Genomic DNA, 16,144 nt, shown 5'->3' with positions numbered 1-16,144 from the left:
AAAATAAGAACTTGGATTTATTTATTCTCCAAACAGAAGTGGCTTGGTTTTATTAAAAGCAAATAGAGTTATTTTACATTCCCAGCTAAGCCCTCCTCCCCCCATTGCAAGTTTACCCAAGCACCCTAATCTACAGTCAGCTGCCAGAAAGAAAACCCACTCACCACCTTTCTTCACTTCTATCTAATTGCTATTCACTTCTATTCTGATTGCTTCTATCAATTAGAAACTAATAGTAAATAGTCTCTGTAGACAGCAACATCTAAGGCTCAGATCTATCAAAGCCAATGGCTAGAATAAAGGACGGACAAGAGCCAGTCCACGCACCTCTTGTGTTTGGTTCTGTTGTGGCTTGGTCCCATTGCTCTGGAATGATTTAAACCTTTAAATGTATTTAAACCTTTCTTGATTAATAATATTCAGGAATGGGCAGATTCTGGGATGAGGAACCTATTCTGCTCCTGACAGACTTGGTGTGGGGCTGTTCGCCAGTCATGGAATTACAACCTTCAAGGCAGTGTGAGCAAGATCTTAAATTTTACAAAGGCTTTTGTGTTTCTGCACTTAAAAAAAAAACCCAAACCAACGTTTTAAGTGCCTTTTTCAAAGGCACTGATGGTGGCTTTTCTTTGGTGGTGAGAGGTAGCACAAGGAGGTGGAAGAGAGAAGATTCCTCTCGGGAGAAGCATTTGCATTCTAATCATTGCTGCTCTATCTTGAAGCATGAAACTTAAGGAGTGCGATACTTCACAAATAGAAGCCGAAGTGCCCAGTCTCCTTTCACCAGCAGAACAAGGCAGATTACTGCTTGCTGACAGGTAAAAAGTTAATGGTATAAGGCACAAACGTGGAGATACGTGGAAATGAAGCAACAGCACAAACAGCAAAAAAAACAATTAAGTTCCTTAAAGGTCAGTGTGCAGCAGGGAAGGGCAGTTTTGTTTGGTCCCAGTAGAGGAGATGGGATTTACCACGTGTGTGAACAAGTTCTGCTCTGGGGGGTTACAAGGGGTGTTCAGGTGCTGCCCTGGGTTATGCTGGAATCGTGAGATCCTAATTTGGCTACTGGCATCTGACCTGATAACGTTGAGGTCACTCAGACCTCAGCAGTGCTGTTCCCAGGTTAAGAATGCACAATTACTTCAAATGAGCACATGGGTGCATAGTGCAAACCCTTCGACACAGCTGCAGTGAAGTTGAGAGGAGGAGGAGGCACGTTCCGATGCCTGTCCCAGAATGACCCCCCCCCAGATGATTAGATCTTGGTTCACATCAGCATAGTGTAGTTCACCCAAATGCCTTCATTTCTGTCCTGCTCTTATTCGCTCTTCCCTGATTTCTGCTCGGGGTTGTCCTTCCAGATGCGGATGCTGAGGCAGGTGGCCATGGCCAGCCAGCCCAGATACGGCACCAGCAGCAGCGCCGCCACCTTGTTGATGCGGTACCAGGAGCACATGGTGCCTATGGTCAGCACGTCCAAGCAGAGGATGTCAACCAGTGCCTGTATCAAAGAGATGAGCGTGATGCTGGTGCCCACCCTGGGCAGCCTTCCCCAGCACCACTACACACCATCCTACCAGAGGTGGGGACATGGAATGGGAATGGGGGAGGTTTGGCAGTGAGAAGTCAGCCAGAGCGATCCTAAACCCTAGGGCTTTAGCTCTGAACCCTAACCTGTGAGATTGGAATGTGTCACACCAGGAGCCAAAATGATGTTAATTTATGTTCATTATCAAGTTCCGTGGATTAATAGACTGTTAATGATGATCACTGTCCCTCCTGCTGGTATTGCTCACACAGCCACATCAGACACATCCTTGTTTATGTTAATACCAATGGCTGTTATCACTGAACAGACTTTCCAAATGTACTTTACATCCACAGGGTGACAAAATTCAGATGGAAACATAAATCCCATGCTGTGCCTCTGTCACCCCTGGGCCTTGGCTCCTGAGGTGAGTGCTTTTTTTGGTATAGCTGTGCCTCACCTTTGTGCACATCCTGCTATAGACTGCAGTGCACAGCGCATTGTGTTTGCTCGATAAGCTGCTCACTGCTAATACACCCCAGGGATGCTGGCACAGGGTGGGGCTCCCTGCAGGACTTATCACTCACCCCAATCCTTAACTAGGGGTTGCTGACTGCTCCCTGTGCCTGGCTGGGTGGGCTATCTGCATGAGCAGGGCGAGGGGTGGAAGGGGCTGATACCATTGTCTAGAGCCAGGTGTAGCGTGAACCGCATCTGAGCAAAAGCTCTTCTTGTGGCTTTCTTTACAAGTGGTTAGAAAACCCTCCCACAGCCCTGTGGCAGGGACCCCAGCAGCCAGGCCTCCAATGGGTGACCCATACGTTACCATCTTCAGGTTATGTGCCCTAAAGAATAAGTGAGGCCAAGCCCAGTTCAAGGCCAGCTGAGCCCCGTAGAGGCCAAGCGGGAGGACCGCTTTGCTGTTGCAGCCACCCAGGTCATTCCATATGAGGTAGGAGGCATAGCTGTGAACAGAGGAACACATTAGAGGTTTGCAGTGAGGAAATCTCTAATACAGACCAAGTTTTTTCACATGAGGTTGTTTGGCAGCAGGGATGTGCAGGACAAGGGTGTTCACACGTGGCCCTCGCTTGTACCCACCTGGCTCTTACATGTTCCCCAGGGCAGCACTGTCTTTAGTAGCTGTTTACAAAGCCAAGTAAGGGCTTTGTCCTTGCACATAAGCATTGCCTGTGGTACCTAGCCCAGAATTTGGCTTCTGTGTGTCACCAAGAGCAGGATGGGAGAGGGAGCAGATCGCAGAACTTACCCCATGCCGGTGTACAGGACGGTCCAGGCAACAGGCAATACTTTCAGGGGAGGACACCAGGAAGGCTTTTTCAGTTTCTCATACCAAACTGGTATTCCTTTTCGACTCATGAACCAGCCAAGCAAACCTCCCACATGAGGCAGGACAGTAAAACCAACAGTATAAGCCCACATCCTTCCTTGGTGGCTTGAAGTAGCCTTTTCCCTGCTGTAAGTTAAAAACAATCATTGATTATCACTTTAAAAGGACGTTTTTCCCCTACTTTGATTTTTCCAGCGTTTTCTCTAACTGTCCATATCCCACTTCAGTCTCTGAGGCAGAAGGTACTTAGTACTGCATTCAGCTCTGCTGCTGCCTGCCCTCTGCCCATCTCCTCATCTCTGAAACAGGGTAATTATTTCTGCCATGGTTACATTTTTCCCCTTGATCTGCCCAGCAGAGTGGTTTCCCCCTGCTATTTCAGGGCAATATCCGTGTGACAGGGTTCAGCTATGATGGTTATATACTTAGAAGACAAGAGTGCAGATCCTGCCATCATCCCTCCTTAAGTCAGACAGCACATGAACTTTAACGTGTGCTCATCTCAGCAGAGCTGTGTGCATTCTCAATGGGAAAACCCAGACAGATCACACACAGAAAACCCCATCCCTTCTGACTTCATCTTGTTTTCACCATGGATTTATACTTTAAAGTCTATAACAAGCCAACATCCTTACAGCTCAATGGACCTTGCTTACTTCTCCCTGCAACCCTGGCAGGCAGAGAGGGGGTTTTGCCTCTGAAGCAGGTGAGCTGAGGCACAAAAGTAGTTTCATCATTTGCTCGTGGTTTTCCTCTTGCATCAAAGGAAGGAACATTTACTGCAATAATGACATTATGCTCCCACACAAGGCAGCTGTGATAAGCGTTTCATTCTCTGTCCCATCTCTTCCCCTGCCATTATTCTCTGCAAGGCTCCGAACCTGCCAGGCTCCTGTCCTCCTCTGTCTGGTCTCCATAGTCACCTTCCCTTTTGATCCGTTAGAGAATGCAACCCAAATTAGCATTCATGGGGGATAACACATGGGATTCTCCAGGAGCCTGGCCATTCTGTGCTGTCAGCAGAAGTGCACAATGCACCTGAGCAAAGGGAAGGGCTGGGTTTAGCAGTGCAAGAAGAGAGGAGCAGGCACAGAAAACCCCTTTGCGCAGGGAAGTGTCCCTGGCGCTGGTGGTCAGAGAGATGGGGAGCACCAGGAGAGGGCTGATCTGCACAAGCATCTCTGCTATTTTAATTCACAATTAACACTGCTATATCCTATGCTAATTATTATTATCATCATGCTACAAATCATCCGTCTTTAGAAACACCCAACAGCAGTACAAGCCGATTTATACATCAGTAAGGAACAAATACCCCAGACACCATCTCTAACTAAAAATTCCTTTACCAGACAATTTATGATGCTATTAAAGTGTCGATGGGACCAGAAAATCAACCCAACACTGAGAAAAATAATAGCTGTTAGTCCTGCTTTTAAACTGTAAAATGGCTCCAGCTGAGTTCTGCTTCATCTATAGCACTTCAGGAAAGTAAAATGTGAAAGTAGGTGTTTCCCTCCTCCCAACTCCCTTGCAGTTGCCAGCCTGACCCAAGGGGCTGCAGAAGGGTTGGAAATAACATTCTTATAAACCCACATTTTGCCTCCCTGTAACCTAACGGGAAAACCCTTACCGTGCCTTCCTGCCTTTCTTCCCTTTGCACAGACAGAGGGTTGCTCATCCAAGGCTGGTGTCTGCTGCTGATGCCCAGTGAAGAAACTGTGGCTGAGTTTTACCCAAACAGCAGGAAAAGGGTGTGTTTGTGTGTGTGTGTGTGTGCGCGGCTCGATCAGATTACACCAGAGAGCCCAATTTGGCAAGAATTAACATGGACCTAGGGGTGGTTGAGCAGCCACAGGGGGGGGCAGGACCTTTTGCACCCAGACACTGCTGGGATGGGGCATGTGGGGCTCGTGGCTTGGCTGCAGGGACAGAGGAGCACCCTTGTAGGTGCCTGGGCATGCAGCGTGTCACCTACAAATGAACATGGTGCTGGTGTAACTGTGCCTACAGATCAGGACCTCTGTGCGTGTCCCATGGATGCGAGCTCTGCTGATCCCCACCTGAGGATCCATCCATGGAGGCTGTCCCTGCCACGCTGGTGCACAGCATGGATTAACCAGATGTGGTCAGGTTTTTGTCCACACACCAGCCTTTTGGCTACAAGTCACTGGGAACCGCTTGAATCCAAAATAAAGATGTTATATAAGCGTGTTAAATGAAAGAGAAAAAAAGCTAGAAATCAATTTCCATTAGTAAGCTGTCTGCAAGGGATGGGAAATGAAACACTCATTTACTTCAGTTATGGGTCATTACCTGAATTTCACAGCCAGAGGCAGAATTGCTGGTTCCCAGCAGAATGCAGTATTGCTGTTACAGCATAGAACCAATGAGACCTTCTGGTTTATTGGGCTCCGAAGGAAATTATTCTTTTGTGGGAGGAGAAACAAAACCAAAACCGGTGTGAAGGGACAGGTTTTCAGGTGGCACCAATCAACCCACAGCTACTGCAGAGGTGAGCCCGTGCTATGGAACTGCCCCTTTGGAACAGCAGCGCATGGATCACATAGCAGCCACCTGCATGCTCTCGGAGCCTGCTGCTGTTTGTGATGGAAACTTCTGCCATGCAACGATGCAGCTGCTCGGTGTGACTGAATCTTTCCATCGCAGTCAGTCTCTTGCCTGCTGCAGTGGTCATCATGCAGCTACCTGCAGTGTTGTCTTTACCAGGCTTGGGCAGCTCGGTTAGGAAGAGTGCAGGCTGACAGCTTTTAGCTGGTGGTATTTCTTTCTCTTGAGCACAAACCGGTCTTCTTGGCATGTAGCACCTGTATTCCCAGCCTATTTTAGAGCCTAATATGCTGGAAGAATTAAAAACTAAGGGTCCAATCACAAGGATCTCTGTAAATTTGTGAGGCTGGGGAATGGCAAATGTAAAGAGGAAGAAAATAGAGGGACAGTTACAGGCCTAAAAGTCATGTGTCAGTTCTACTCAAGGAAAGAAAGGGATAAGTGAAAGCATGAAGGTGCATGTTAAAATGGGATGATACATGAGCGATTTGCCCTAAGTGGATCACAGCAGGCTGGGTGCCATTGCCTGGGCGGACATCTGCTTCCTAGGCGAGAAGATGCGGCACAGCTCCCTGTCTGCAGTTCCAAATGGCATCTGCCACAGGGCATCTTAGGTAAAGCTGAGATGCAGCAATGGGGCTGTAGGCAGAGAGGGAGCTTGGAAAGATGAGGATCAGGTTTGGGAAGAGTCTTTGGTGGCACCAAGCAGGGATCAGTGCTGGGATCCAGAGTTTGCATGTGCACAGAGACACACCAGTGCCCATGGTGAGGTATGTTCTGTTTGTGACCGCACACTCCAACACAGCACTGGTTTTCCTGTTACCAGGGTCATGTCTCAATACTTCTGGTTTGAATCATTCTACAATAACACAGGATGAGGTAATGCTACCTCGTAGTAAAATCATTTCTAAACTACATCTTGGTGCTTCTGGTTATTAAAGTACATCACTGCCGGGTTTCAGATCCAGTGCATCCCTGCACTGTGTTTTCATGAGGGAAAAGACATGGGAGGACCGACTTACACAACTGTGTTTGTTTTCCTTGCCTTAGCAACCTTTGCACGTTGTCCCAAGAGGTCTCAGCCTGTGCAAGATTAATTGCCCAAATATAAAGGCTCTGTTAACCTGAATACGAGATTGAAAACCCGCATATTTCAGTCTGCCCTGGTTTTGGAAATCGAGGTGCGGGGTCAGCTCCTGGCATAAATCTGCAGAGCTCCTCATCCAGCAGAGCTGCTCTGGTTTACACCAGTAACGGTGTCCGGGTTTGGCTGCCAGTGGTGGGAATGGGAACGGGAGGAGGAACAGGAGCAGGGCCGGGCAGCCCAATGGACCGGTGCTGGCTGGGGAGGAACCCTCATGACAGTCTCTGTCTTGTGGGCAGCTCAGGCCTGCAGAGTCAAACATCTAAGTTTTGGACTATGAAAAGCCTGGTTTGTTCAGGCTTTTCATACTAAATGAATGTTATCAGCGTTCATTTTTTTCCCTAATGAATAAAAGCCTGTTTTTTAAAGTTTCCAGTTATGTTGGAATAAAATTCCAGGTAATAGGACATGATGCTGGAGTCTCCAGCTGGTTTCCCCCTATGTGTCTGATGTACCGGCTAGCACAAGAGCCCGGAGCCCCTCACAGCTTGGATGTGGATCGCTCGTTGAGCAAGAACTTTGCAGCTTCAATTTCCACCTCTTTCCACTAGAGGGAATTTAAAACCACATCTTTAGGGGGATTAAAGCCCGGTTTTCGGTGTGTTCCGGAGCGGTGCGGGCGCTGGTGCTTCTGCGCGGCACAGCATCCTTTCTCGGTCCTGCCTGATGATGGTGAATCGCAGGAACAAGCTCTGCTGTGAGACGAAAAGCCTCCTTAACTTGTGAGGGCTCAGCCTTTGATTCCCCTGTACCACAGGGAGGAGCCGTGCGCACGCTGCTCCCACCGGGTCTCTGCATCCCAAGGGATGTGTTTGTGGCCGGCTGGGAGCTGAAGGGTCAGGGCTGAGTTTTGAGGTCTGTTTTGGACACTGGGGCTTCTCCCAGCATGTTTGTCAGCAGGGCTGGTGTGCGGAGCTGCCTGCCTGTGATAACCGGGAGGGAATGGCTTGGCCTTATCAGCTGCACCTCAGTAGCCAAGAGAAGGAATTGTAACGGACGCAGCCCAACACCTCCTTTCCTCCGAGGAGGATCTTAGTGTGGGGATAGGCAGATGATTGCAAGCAATTAAGTCATGCGGCTTAACGAATTACCGCTTTAGCTGAGCCGCCTTAATGAGCCGCACACAGCCCCAGCCCAGCTCTAATGTGATGTTACATACTTGGCCTTCAGCTCCTGTGACCAGTAATTCCTGCTTGGCTGGAGGACTTGCGAGTGCTTCTGTTGACCTGCACATAGCAGTCAGAGCACGTAACTGCTGCCAGTGTGCACGGCACGGTGCTGGGCTCTTGGCACTGCGAGGATGGTACCTGGGGATGTGCAGAGGGATGCAGCTTTGTCCCAGAGGACTCAGCTCTTGCCTCAGGAAAAGAAAGCTGCAGAAATGCCACAAAGCCACTGGCAGAGTGTTGTATTGCAGTGGGTTAAGTGGTATCACAACTCAGCTGCTCGGTTATGCGCTTGCATGATCGCAACCCTTGTATTAATGTCAGATTGGGGCATAAGGTTTAAAGTGAGCCAGAATAATAGTGTTCACAAAGGACTTTAAAATGCCTTAATATAGCAGCTTAAAATGCGTTCCAAGGTCTTTCCTACACGCGGAGTTAATTGAGAAAAGCTATTGCGGTTTCAAGTGATGCTCTCACTTAAATCAAGTTCACTTTCATGTGCTGATGTGCCCTAAATTGCCCTGGTGCGGACTTCCAGCCTTTGTAGTAGGGTGGTTCAGAGTGAACTGGGGAAGTGAAGACAAGCACCGGCAACAGGCAGTGAATGGTGAGCTCCGTTAGACCGGATGCCTCTTGTTCCTGCAGCGGGATAGTGTAATTCTTCCGGGCCGCCTGAGGGGTTTTCCTCTGTCCCTTCCCTCCTGCTAATGCTGGCAGCCAGAGGACATCAGGGTCCTTCCCAAGGGCACTTCCAGCCTTGAGGGTCTGGCAAGCCCTCGGCTTGCCCGGGGTTCAGGAAGCATAAAACCTGGAAGCAAGCTTTGCCCAGGAGTTACGGAAGGCATTAGGCAGCCTGTAGGGTTTTGTTGATGGTGATGATGAAGAAGAAAGGGACGAGCATTTTGGCTTTTCCATGGAAGGAGATTTCCACCCTGATTTAGTAACTCAAGGCTTTCATGAGACCCAGGAAGCACCATTGCATCTGAACCTGCCTGTACAGTTCAGCCCAAGATCAGATTGGCCAAGAAACTTATATGAAAGGATGTTTGTTGTTCTTTTAATGGAGATGTCCTTTTTTTTTTTTCCAGGAGGGAAAGCTTCAGTGACTGATTCTTTTTAGTCTAAATACCTCTGCTGAGAATCGTGAGTCTGTCAAAATGCATCAAAGCAGTGCTTTGAGTAGGTTTTGTGAAGAGAAAAACCATGTTTTTCTTCAGCCTTAACAGAAATAGGAAGTGAAAAGGTGAAAGAACCCAGGGAGCGCAGGGAGTTCCAAGCCAAGGTAAAGACGCTGCGGAGAGCCAAGGTTTAATAAAGGAAGAGAAACCACAACAGTTGGAAGATGTGACCGATGTGGGCATTTTCATTTCTGTGCTCTGAAGCGCGCACATTTCCTTGAGTTAACGGCCCTAACCTTGGTGTTGTTCTGATTTAGAACCCCAGTCTGGTGTTTGTGAGTCATCACACGCCTGTCCTTTTGCTGTGTTCTTCCCCAGGTGTAGAGATGTGTGAGGAAAGTGAATGTGCTTCTTGCAGCGCCCTTGGCAGTGGCGGTCACACAGCCTTGCCACAGCAGAGGCTCCTGCAGGACTGTGCTCTCCATCCAGCCACGGAGGAGCTGCCAGCTCCATGGTGCAGAAGGGATGGAGCGCCACGCTTCTGCTGGGGATGATGCTCGGCTGCATTTTCCCCTGGCAACATCTGCAAAGATGGGGATGCAGCAGGAGCAACACTGCTGGAGAATAAAATGAGCATCTATGAATTGCTCTGAAGTCTGAAGAAGCCATAAAGTGCCAGTGTTTGTGGGTCTGCCTTTCCCTCACATGTGCCAGCTGCTAAAACTGACTCATTGCTTAGCAAGCTACCCTCCTGCCTTGGCAAAGCCCTGCTGCTTGGTGCCTGGGTGGTTGGATTGCTCTGGTCTTAAGGCAGTGCAGGTGAGCCGTGGTCACCTCCTGCATTGTCATCGTCCAGCTTTTTGCAGGATCACAAGGAAAAGAGGGCTGTGAAGCACCTTGTGCTGCTCTCAGAGAGCTCTCATCTGAGCCATATAGAGCTTGTCCAGTTTCAGTCTTCAAAGTAGAACCAAACCACCCAAATGAGTGTGTAAATCCCGTAGGTGAGCACAATCAGCACATGGTAAATGCCAAGGCACTTCCCTTGGCTGTGTTGGTGACCAAGCTGATGGGCAGAGACATGGTTCAAGCAAGTGTGAGGGCTCTTCTTCAGAGAGGGAGCTCTGAGTTAGAAATACAACTTGTATAAAGACAGAGTTATGGTTTGGTTTCCTTCGTGGACCCGTGTAAGTAGAAAACAGGATTTATCGCTTGCATTATGCTGAATCAGGTCTTCTGACTTTAATACAAGAGGTTCCTCCTTTACAACAGAGCTCCAGCCAAGGGCATTGAATTACTGCAGTATTCCCCACAGCCACCTGAGGATAAGGGTATGTCTAAATGCTATATTGAGTGCAGACATGAAATCGCTTTGCCAGAGCTCTTGATATCTGGACAGGCTCCAGCTTTGGTCCAGAAAGCTGTATGAGCAGGGAAGCAGAGCCAGAAGAGTCCTGTGTGCTGGAATCAGCTCTTCTCAGCCCATGGGTGAATGGATAGGCATGCTTTTGGGGTTGTCTTCTCTTGACTTTGCCCACGACAACTCATGGAAAGTCGGGGAGAGCTGGGAATAAGGAATGAATTGGAGAAGATTCAGCATCTCTGGCTGCGGATGCACAGGGTGGAAAGGAATGCTGGTGCAGTGAAGTGTTTGCTGCGAGCTGCTCTCACAGCACTGCCCAAGGCCCTTCTGCTGGTGCCAGGTCATGGCAACGTTGGGTTGTTACTGCTGCACGTGTTCCCCTTTCACTGCGAGAGCAAAGTCCGTTTCCTTCAATTCATTGTGTCAGTGCAGCCGGGTCCTGCGTGCAATCCCCGCTATCAGTGGTAGAAATGTTGTGTGAGATGAATGGATCCCTTGGGAGGAGTGTGCCCCTGAATCCCAGCCAGAGGCTGAGGATGCTCCAGCACATGCTGAGGGAAGGGAACGAGCCCAGAGCAGAGGGCTTTTGTTTTAAGGATGAAGATGATGAACACAAGTGGGATTTCCCAGCTGCTTCCTGCCCACTCTCATTTCACACCCTGGAAATCAGCTGGAAAACCTTTACTTCCACAAAACTCAGGGTGCTGCCAAGCCTGACCCAGGTCCTTGTCTCCAATACCAGATCTAGACCTAGATCGCTGCCGCATCTTGGGTTCTGCTTTAGGGTTGGTTCTATTTGAATGGCCAAAGGCAAATCCTTCAATACTGTTGTGGCCTTAATAATTCTCTTGGTACTTTAATTAGGAGCTTGGTGTGGTTTTGGGGCAGGACACAAAGTGAATTACAGGAGCAGCCGGTGCTGTCGTTAGGGACGTTTGCCTTGTGTTAAGGTTTAACCTCTCCTTGCACAGAGAGGCAGGGACAGAGCCTCAGCAGCTCGTGCCTGTGTGCAGGAAGCACTCCTGCCTCGCTGGAATCCCACTGCAGTGATCCCAAGCACCAAGTGGCAGCTGTGACACACGGCTGTTTATAGAGACCAGAGCTGGAGGGTAAATATTGATGTAGATTCCGACGCTTAATCTGCTACTGGCTGATGGTGTGGAAAGCCTGAGCCCCTCTTTCTACAGCAATTTATAACCAGAGCCTCCAGCTCCTCGCCTTCTCCGGCAAACACTCCCAAACACATTCCCCAGGGCTAATTCTGTGGTATTCAAGCCCTTCTGGTCCCAGCCATCCCAGCAGCCAGGCTGGAAAGGGGAAGGTACCAGCAGAGGCAGCTGCAGGTGATGACTGGGGCATCATTAGCTCATAGGCTGTGCTCATTATAGGGAGTGTGCTCATTAAGAGGGCACAGCCTACCCGCGGTGTTAAAGCATCCTGCCCCTCCCATCACTGCCTTTCCACCCATTGCAGCCACTGCTGGAGCTTCACTGGTGCCGCTAGGAGCAGAGCTGGGGTCCGGACTGGTCCTGCAAGGGGTGAGCCATCAGGGGAGCAGCGAGGTTTGGCCCTGAGCAAAGCAGAGCCCTGCAAGAGAGAAGGGCAGTGTGGGGCCAGCTCGTGCCCTGCCTTGGTGTGTGACAAGGGAGCGGCTGGAAGCAGCAGGGCCTGAGGAGCATCTGGGCTGGGTTTGGGACAGGCAGCTCAGGGCAGCGGCTGCTGCAGGACCCCAGGTTCGCACCTCCCTGTGTTGGCGATGCTGTCAGCCAGCGGGAGCTGTTGCTCTCACCCCAACACAGCCTTGGACGTGTTGGGCTTTTCTGATGGAGGACATGAGTTTCCCTTTCATTTGCTGGAGTGTTTTATGGCACCTGAGAACCCTCTTGTACTCCTGTAATGGATTTCCCCTTTGCAGTTTCCTGTCCTCATTGTTTCCCGTTAGGGAGGTGTGGACACATCACAGATAAGATCCTTAACTCCTGGCAGGTTGATCCGGCCACAGATCACTACAGAGTCTCTTCTTCATCTCTGCAGCAGCTGCTGTAACGCATCCCCTGTTTGTCAGGGATGGCAAAACAAGCTGCAGCAGCTCATTCCTCTCCCTGTCTAGCTCTTCGTCCTAGAGGAAGTGTAGGAAGGGCTGGTATCCCTCAGCTAATGGGCAACTGAGGCCAAATAGCTTGTGCAAGCTTGCACAGGGGGATCTATAACGCACCCAGAGCACCCTGCAAAGGAGCACAGCCTCTGGAAGAAAACCCTCGGCGCAGCCAGGTTTGTACTGCAGGTACCATTTTTATTTTCACATGTATATATATTACATCATTTAAAACAGAACGGATGTGAGAGAAATGGTTTTATTTTAAAGCAACCCACCATGTTCCTCACAGCCTCTTTGCCTGCCATTTAGAGATGCCCTGCACTGGGGAAAGGCTGGCCTGCAGACCGAGTGTTCCCCATTTCTCTGCTGCTACTGGGACAACTCCTCCTGTCCTCCTCCTGGAAAGAAAAGGTGTTTTCCAGTCCCTCCCCTCCACAGTCAGTGCAAAGCTCTATTGCTCCATCACACACCCCATCCCCTTCCTCCAGTGCTGGGGCTTCCTGGAGGGATGGAGAAAGGAGCTGGGGAAGGGGCTGTGTGAAACCAAGTGATGCACTGAGCAATCCCCTCCTGCTAAACAGCCAGGGCAGAGCCTCTTCCTCGCCTTCACCTTGGTTTTCCCCTTGAGGGCTTCCCAGTCCCACTTCCCTTGCTCACCAGGGCAAAAGCCAAAGCCCCGGGGCAGTCACTAGGCTGGAGGATGCTGTCCCTGCATCCCACATGACACAGGGCTGGGTTGGTGGTTAAAAAGTTCACACTTGTGAAGAATATCGCAGTCAATCAGGGCTTTATCCCTGCAGAATAAAGTGGCTGATTCAGCCCTGTAAGGGGAGGCTGGGGTTACCCTAAGGATGTAGTTTTATCTAGAGCTCTTGCTGCTAGATAACGAAGCACTGCTCCTGGCCCACAGCAGAAGCCTTCTGCACGCAGACACGGTGCTACCTGCTGAGTGGGGCTTCGAGGTAGATGCCTGCTGTGGCTCTGGAGCATCAGCTCCTGGGGAGGGCCAAGGCCTCTCATCTGGGTCTGCTTTAGCCCACCCTGCTGTAAGCAGTGCCAGGAGGGCTGGGAGAGGCGAGAGCAGAGGGAGGCAATAGACTGAGATCCTGAGACAATCCTCCCTGAGAAAACGGATCAAATGGGAACTTCCCTTTGCTACAGCACCTGTTTTAAAGGTTCGATTCTCTGTCCTGGTGCCACAGACTCCACTAAGGCTTCAGCACCTACTATAAAGCCGACAAACGTTCTGTAAAGTCTGCTGGCCTCGCAGCTGAATGGGGCTTGCAGTGAAACACTTTAATGTGGAAGATGAGAATCAATTCGAAGCAGCACGGCTCTGTGTGCAAGCACAAGTTCTCTCAGCCCGTTAGAGTTCTGGGAGGGTGAAGTAGTGAATGGAAGCTGATGTGCTGGTTGCTGTCCTCTGAAGGAGTCCTGCTGGAGGCACAACGGACCAGAGAACCAGCCTAGAGGCCAGGACTGTCAGTAATGGGGCTGATGAAGAGAAAGGGAAACCAACAGCAAGAAGTTGGCTTTCATCGTGGCAAAAAGGCTCCATCTGGTGGTGTTTTCCCCCCAGAAGAGAAGGGAAGGAGCGGGGATGGGGAGCTGCAGCTGAGAGCACTTGGTTACTTTGGCTCCTACCAGAGAAGGGGGTTGAGGACTCTCAAGGTGGGTGAACAGGGGGTAAATGAAGTCGTGTGTGGATGAAGGCGAAGGGGACAGTGGTGCTCCAAGGGAGTCAGCATGGCCACAAACCAGCATGGACAGACCAGTGGAGATCTGTGCTGCTCAGCACGGGTGAAGAATCAACCAAAAGAGAGCTCTATAGAAAAGGAATATTATAGCAAGTATTTTAATGCCTTTCTATGAAGCACAGCCCAGGGAAAGGGATAATGCAGAAACAGGGTCAAAATGACAAGCACAGAAAGACCCTGATATGGAAACAGGCTCAGAAGTTCCCTGTTCCGTGAAGGGAGGCAGGAACACGAGGGATGTAAGTGTTATAATGTTGTGGCTGGTCCTGCTAAGGCTCTGCAGCAGCAAGAAGGGATGCGAGGGACGCTGTCTCTGTGCTTGGACAGGATGTGTAGTAACAAGCTTCAACTGCAGCAAGGCGTGGAGGGGAAACCTCACCTAAAGGTTAAGGTAGGAAGTGGTGGGGAGGCAATGCAGGGGGGGTTAGGAGCAGGTTAGGCAGCTGTCTGCCAGGAGTGCCTTTCCTATGTGGCAGATGGGCTGCTCTCAAGATCTGACCCCCTTGGGCTCTCTCGGTGTGCCCAGTCTCTGGGGCTCTGACTGCACTGGGAGAGGAGCCTGGGTACGGGACCACTGCTCACCTCCTAGCTCCAGTCCCTCCGTCTCCCCCCCCCCAGCTGCTGACCCGCTCTAGGAGATGGAGGGGTGAGTTTGGCTCAGAAGGGGCCATCACAGTTTCAAGCCTTAGAGTCACCTGGTAAAAAGAACAGAGCTAAACCATGCTGAGGTACTCTCCATAGTTTGTAAAAGTCAGAAAGGTTTGAGGTGCGAGAGTGGGTCCTGCTCCTGCCCCACTCCCCCAAAGTCATGTTTAACCATTAGTCATGAACAGAACAAGGTCAAGGCACTTCCCAAAGATGCTGTGCCCAGAAGAAGCAGCTCTAAAGCACCACAGCCCTGGGCTCAACCGCAGCACATCTGCACCATCCTGCCCAGCTGAGCTCAGGAGGCAAAGAGCTGCTGTAGGGGGGTGATGCAACTCCAGGGCTCCCATTGGGAACAAGGGAGACCAACTGGTCACAGTTGGGCTGCTCATCTGCCAGCATCTGAAGCTACTGAGTGGAAGCAGAAGGGCAGGGAGGGCAGGCAGCCTGCCCGCACCAACCATCAGCCGCCCCAAGGCCTTTAGTGTTTGGAAACCTGCTGGTGCTCCCCAGCTCTGAGCACCCAGCACCCACATCAGCCATGGGAGAGCAGCAGGTCTCCAGGGTCAGGCGTTGGAAGGGGAATCCTGCCCGCCAGCACTGCCGTGGATTGTCAGAGCAGGCAGTGCGGTCCTTTAAAAGGGGTAGGGATGCTTGTTGAAAGGGAAGGCTCAAGTAGTTGGGCTCAGGAACAGAGGGAAGACGAAAGCAAGCCCCACATGTGCTCATGCTGGCTTGCCCCTCCGGTGCCTCTACAGACAGCAACTGCAGCACCCAAGGCTGCAACCCCTCTTCAAAGGCATGGGCTTGAGGAGAGCCATCAGCAAACGGGGAGCTCCACGCCTGCCCCAAGGAGCAGACGGGGCCCACGTGTGGGCATCCCCACAACACCTTTGCTCCTCCACACTCCTGTCTCCAGAGGAGCCGGCTCTGCCTCCCTGCCCCACGTGGGGAGCGCCGCAGCGATGCTCTGTCCACAGCAGCTGAGTGAGGCACGCAACAGGCAACAGAGTTGAACCTTCCCTCCCTCCCTCCCTCCCTCTGCTTCTCTCCATAGTTCCTGGTGGTGTCTGCATGGATGGCAGAGACCCTGGGCCCTGTGGTGGGTCTCAGGTCCAAGCTGCTCTCTCTTGGAGGTTCCTCAAATCCCCCCCTCTCTTGAGGAAGATCAATGAAGAGCAGAGATTTGAGAGAGCTTGGCCAGACCCCCCCCCAGCCTCTGCCACCACCTCGGTTAGGGCTTGAAGAAGCGTCGTACCACTAAATGTCCCACCATGACCAGGGCCACCACCACCAGCATGTACTTCATGTAAACATTGTCCAGATCGAGTGCAGCCGCCTAAGGGGAAACAGAGCATAACCAGAGCACGTTAGACCCACCATGGTCACCCCGTGGTCCCCCACCT

General features: G+C 50.9%; 2 protein-coding genes and 1 long non-coding RNA gene across 4 annotated transcripts in view; 1 reads left to right on the top strand and 2 right to left on the bottom strand.

The window, feature by feature from the left end:
* Positions 1-16: 16 nt before the first annotated feature.
* On the bottom strand, positions 17-4,657 carry TSPO2 (translocator protein 2). The gene is made up of 4 exons (XM_062605576.1): positions 4,513-4,657; positions 2,799-3,005; positions 2,355-2,493; positions 17-1,501 (listed from the first exon to the last, which is right to left on the bottom strand). The coding sequence occupies exons 2-4, from the start codon at positions 2,969-2,971 to the stop codon at positions 1,319-1,321; spliced, it is 495 nt and encodes a 164-aa protein (XP_062461560.1). The 5' UTR covers positions 2,972-3,005; positions 4,513-4,657; the 3' UTR covers positions 17-1,318.
* Positions 1,496-9,539, top strand: LOC134157050 (uncharacterized). Its single transcript, XR_009962172.1, has 2 exons — positions 1,496-1,955; positions 9,257-9,539. It is a non-coding gene; the product is annotated as an uncharacterized LOC134157050 (long non-coding RNA).
* Positions 9,540-12,510: 2,971 nt separating this feature from the next.
* Positions 12,511-16,144, bottom strand: part of BAK1 (BCL2 antagonist/killer 1) — a 48,457-nt gene continuing 44,823 nt past the window's right edge. For both annotated transcript variants that reach the window (XM_062605560.1, XM_062605559.1), the window contains one exon: positions 12,511-16,077. In XM_062605560.1, the coding sequence (XP_062461544.1) occupies positions 15,973-16,077 (105 nt within the window). In that variant the 3' untranslated portion in view covers positions 12,511-15,972. The remainder of the gene's footprint in view (positions 16,078-16,144) is intronic.

Source organism: Pezoporus occidentalis, unplaced genomic scaffold (assembly GCF_034315485.1).
Source record: "Pezoporus occidentalis ecotype Australia unplaced genomic scaffold, CSIRO_AGI_Poc_V1 ctg92, whole genome shotgun sequence".
NCBI lineage: Eukaryota > Metazoa > Chordata > Aves > Psittaciformes > Psittacidae > Pezoporus > Pezoporus occidentalis.
This window is presented reverse-complemented; position numbering and strand designations above follow the sequence as displayed.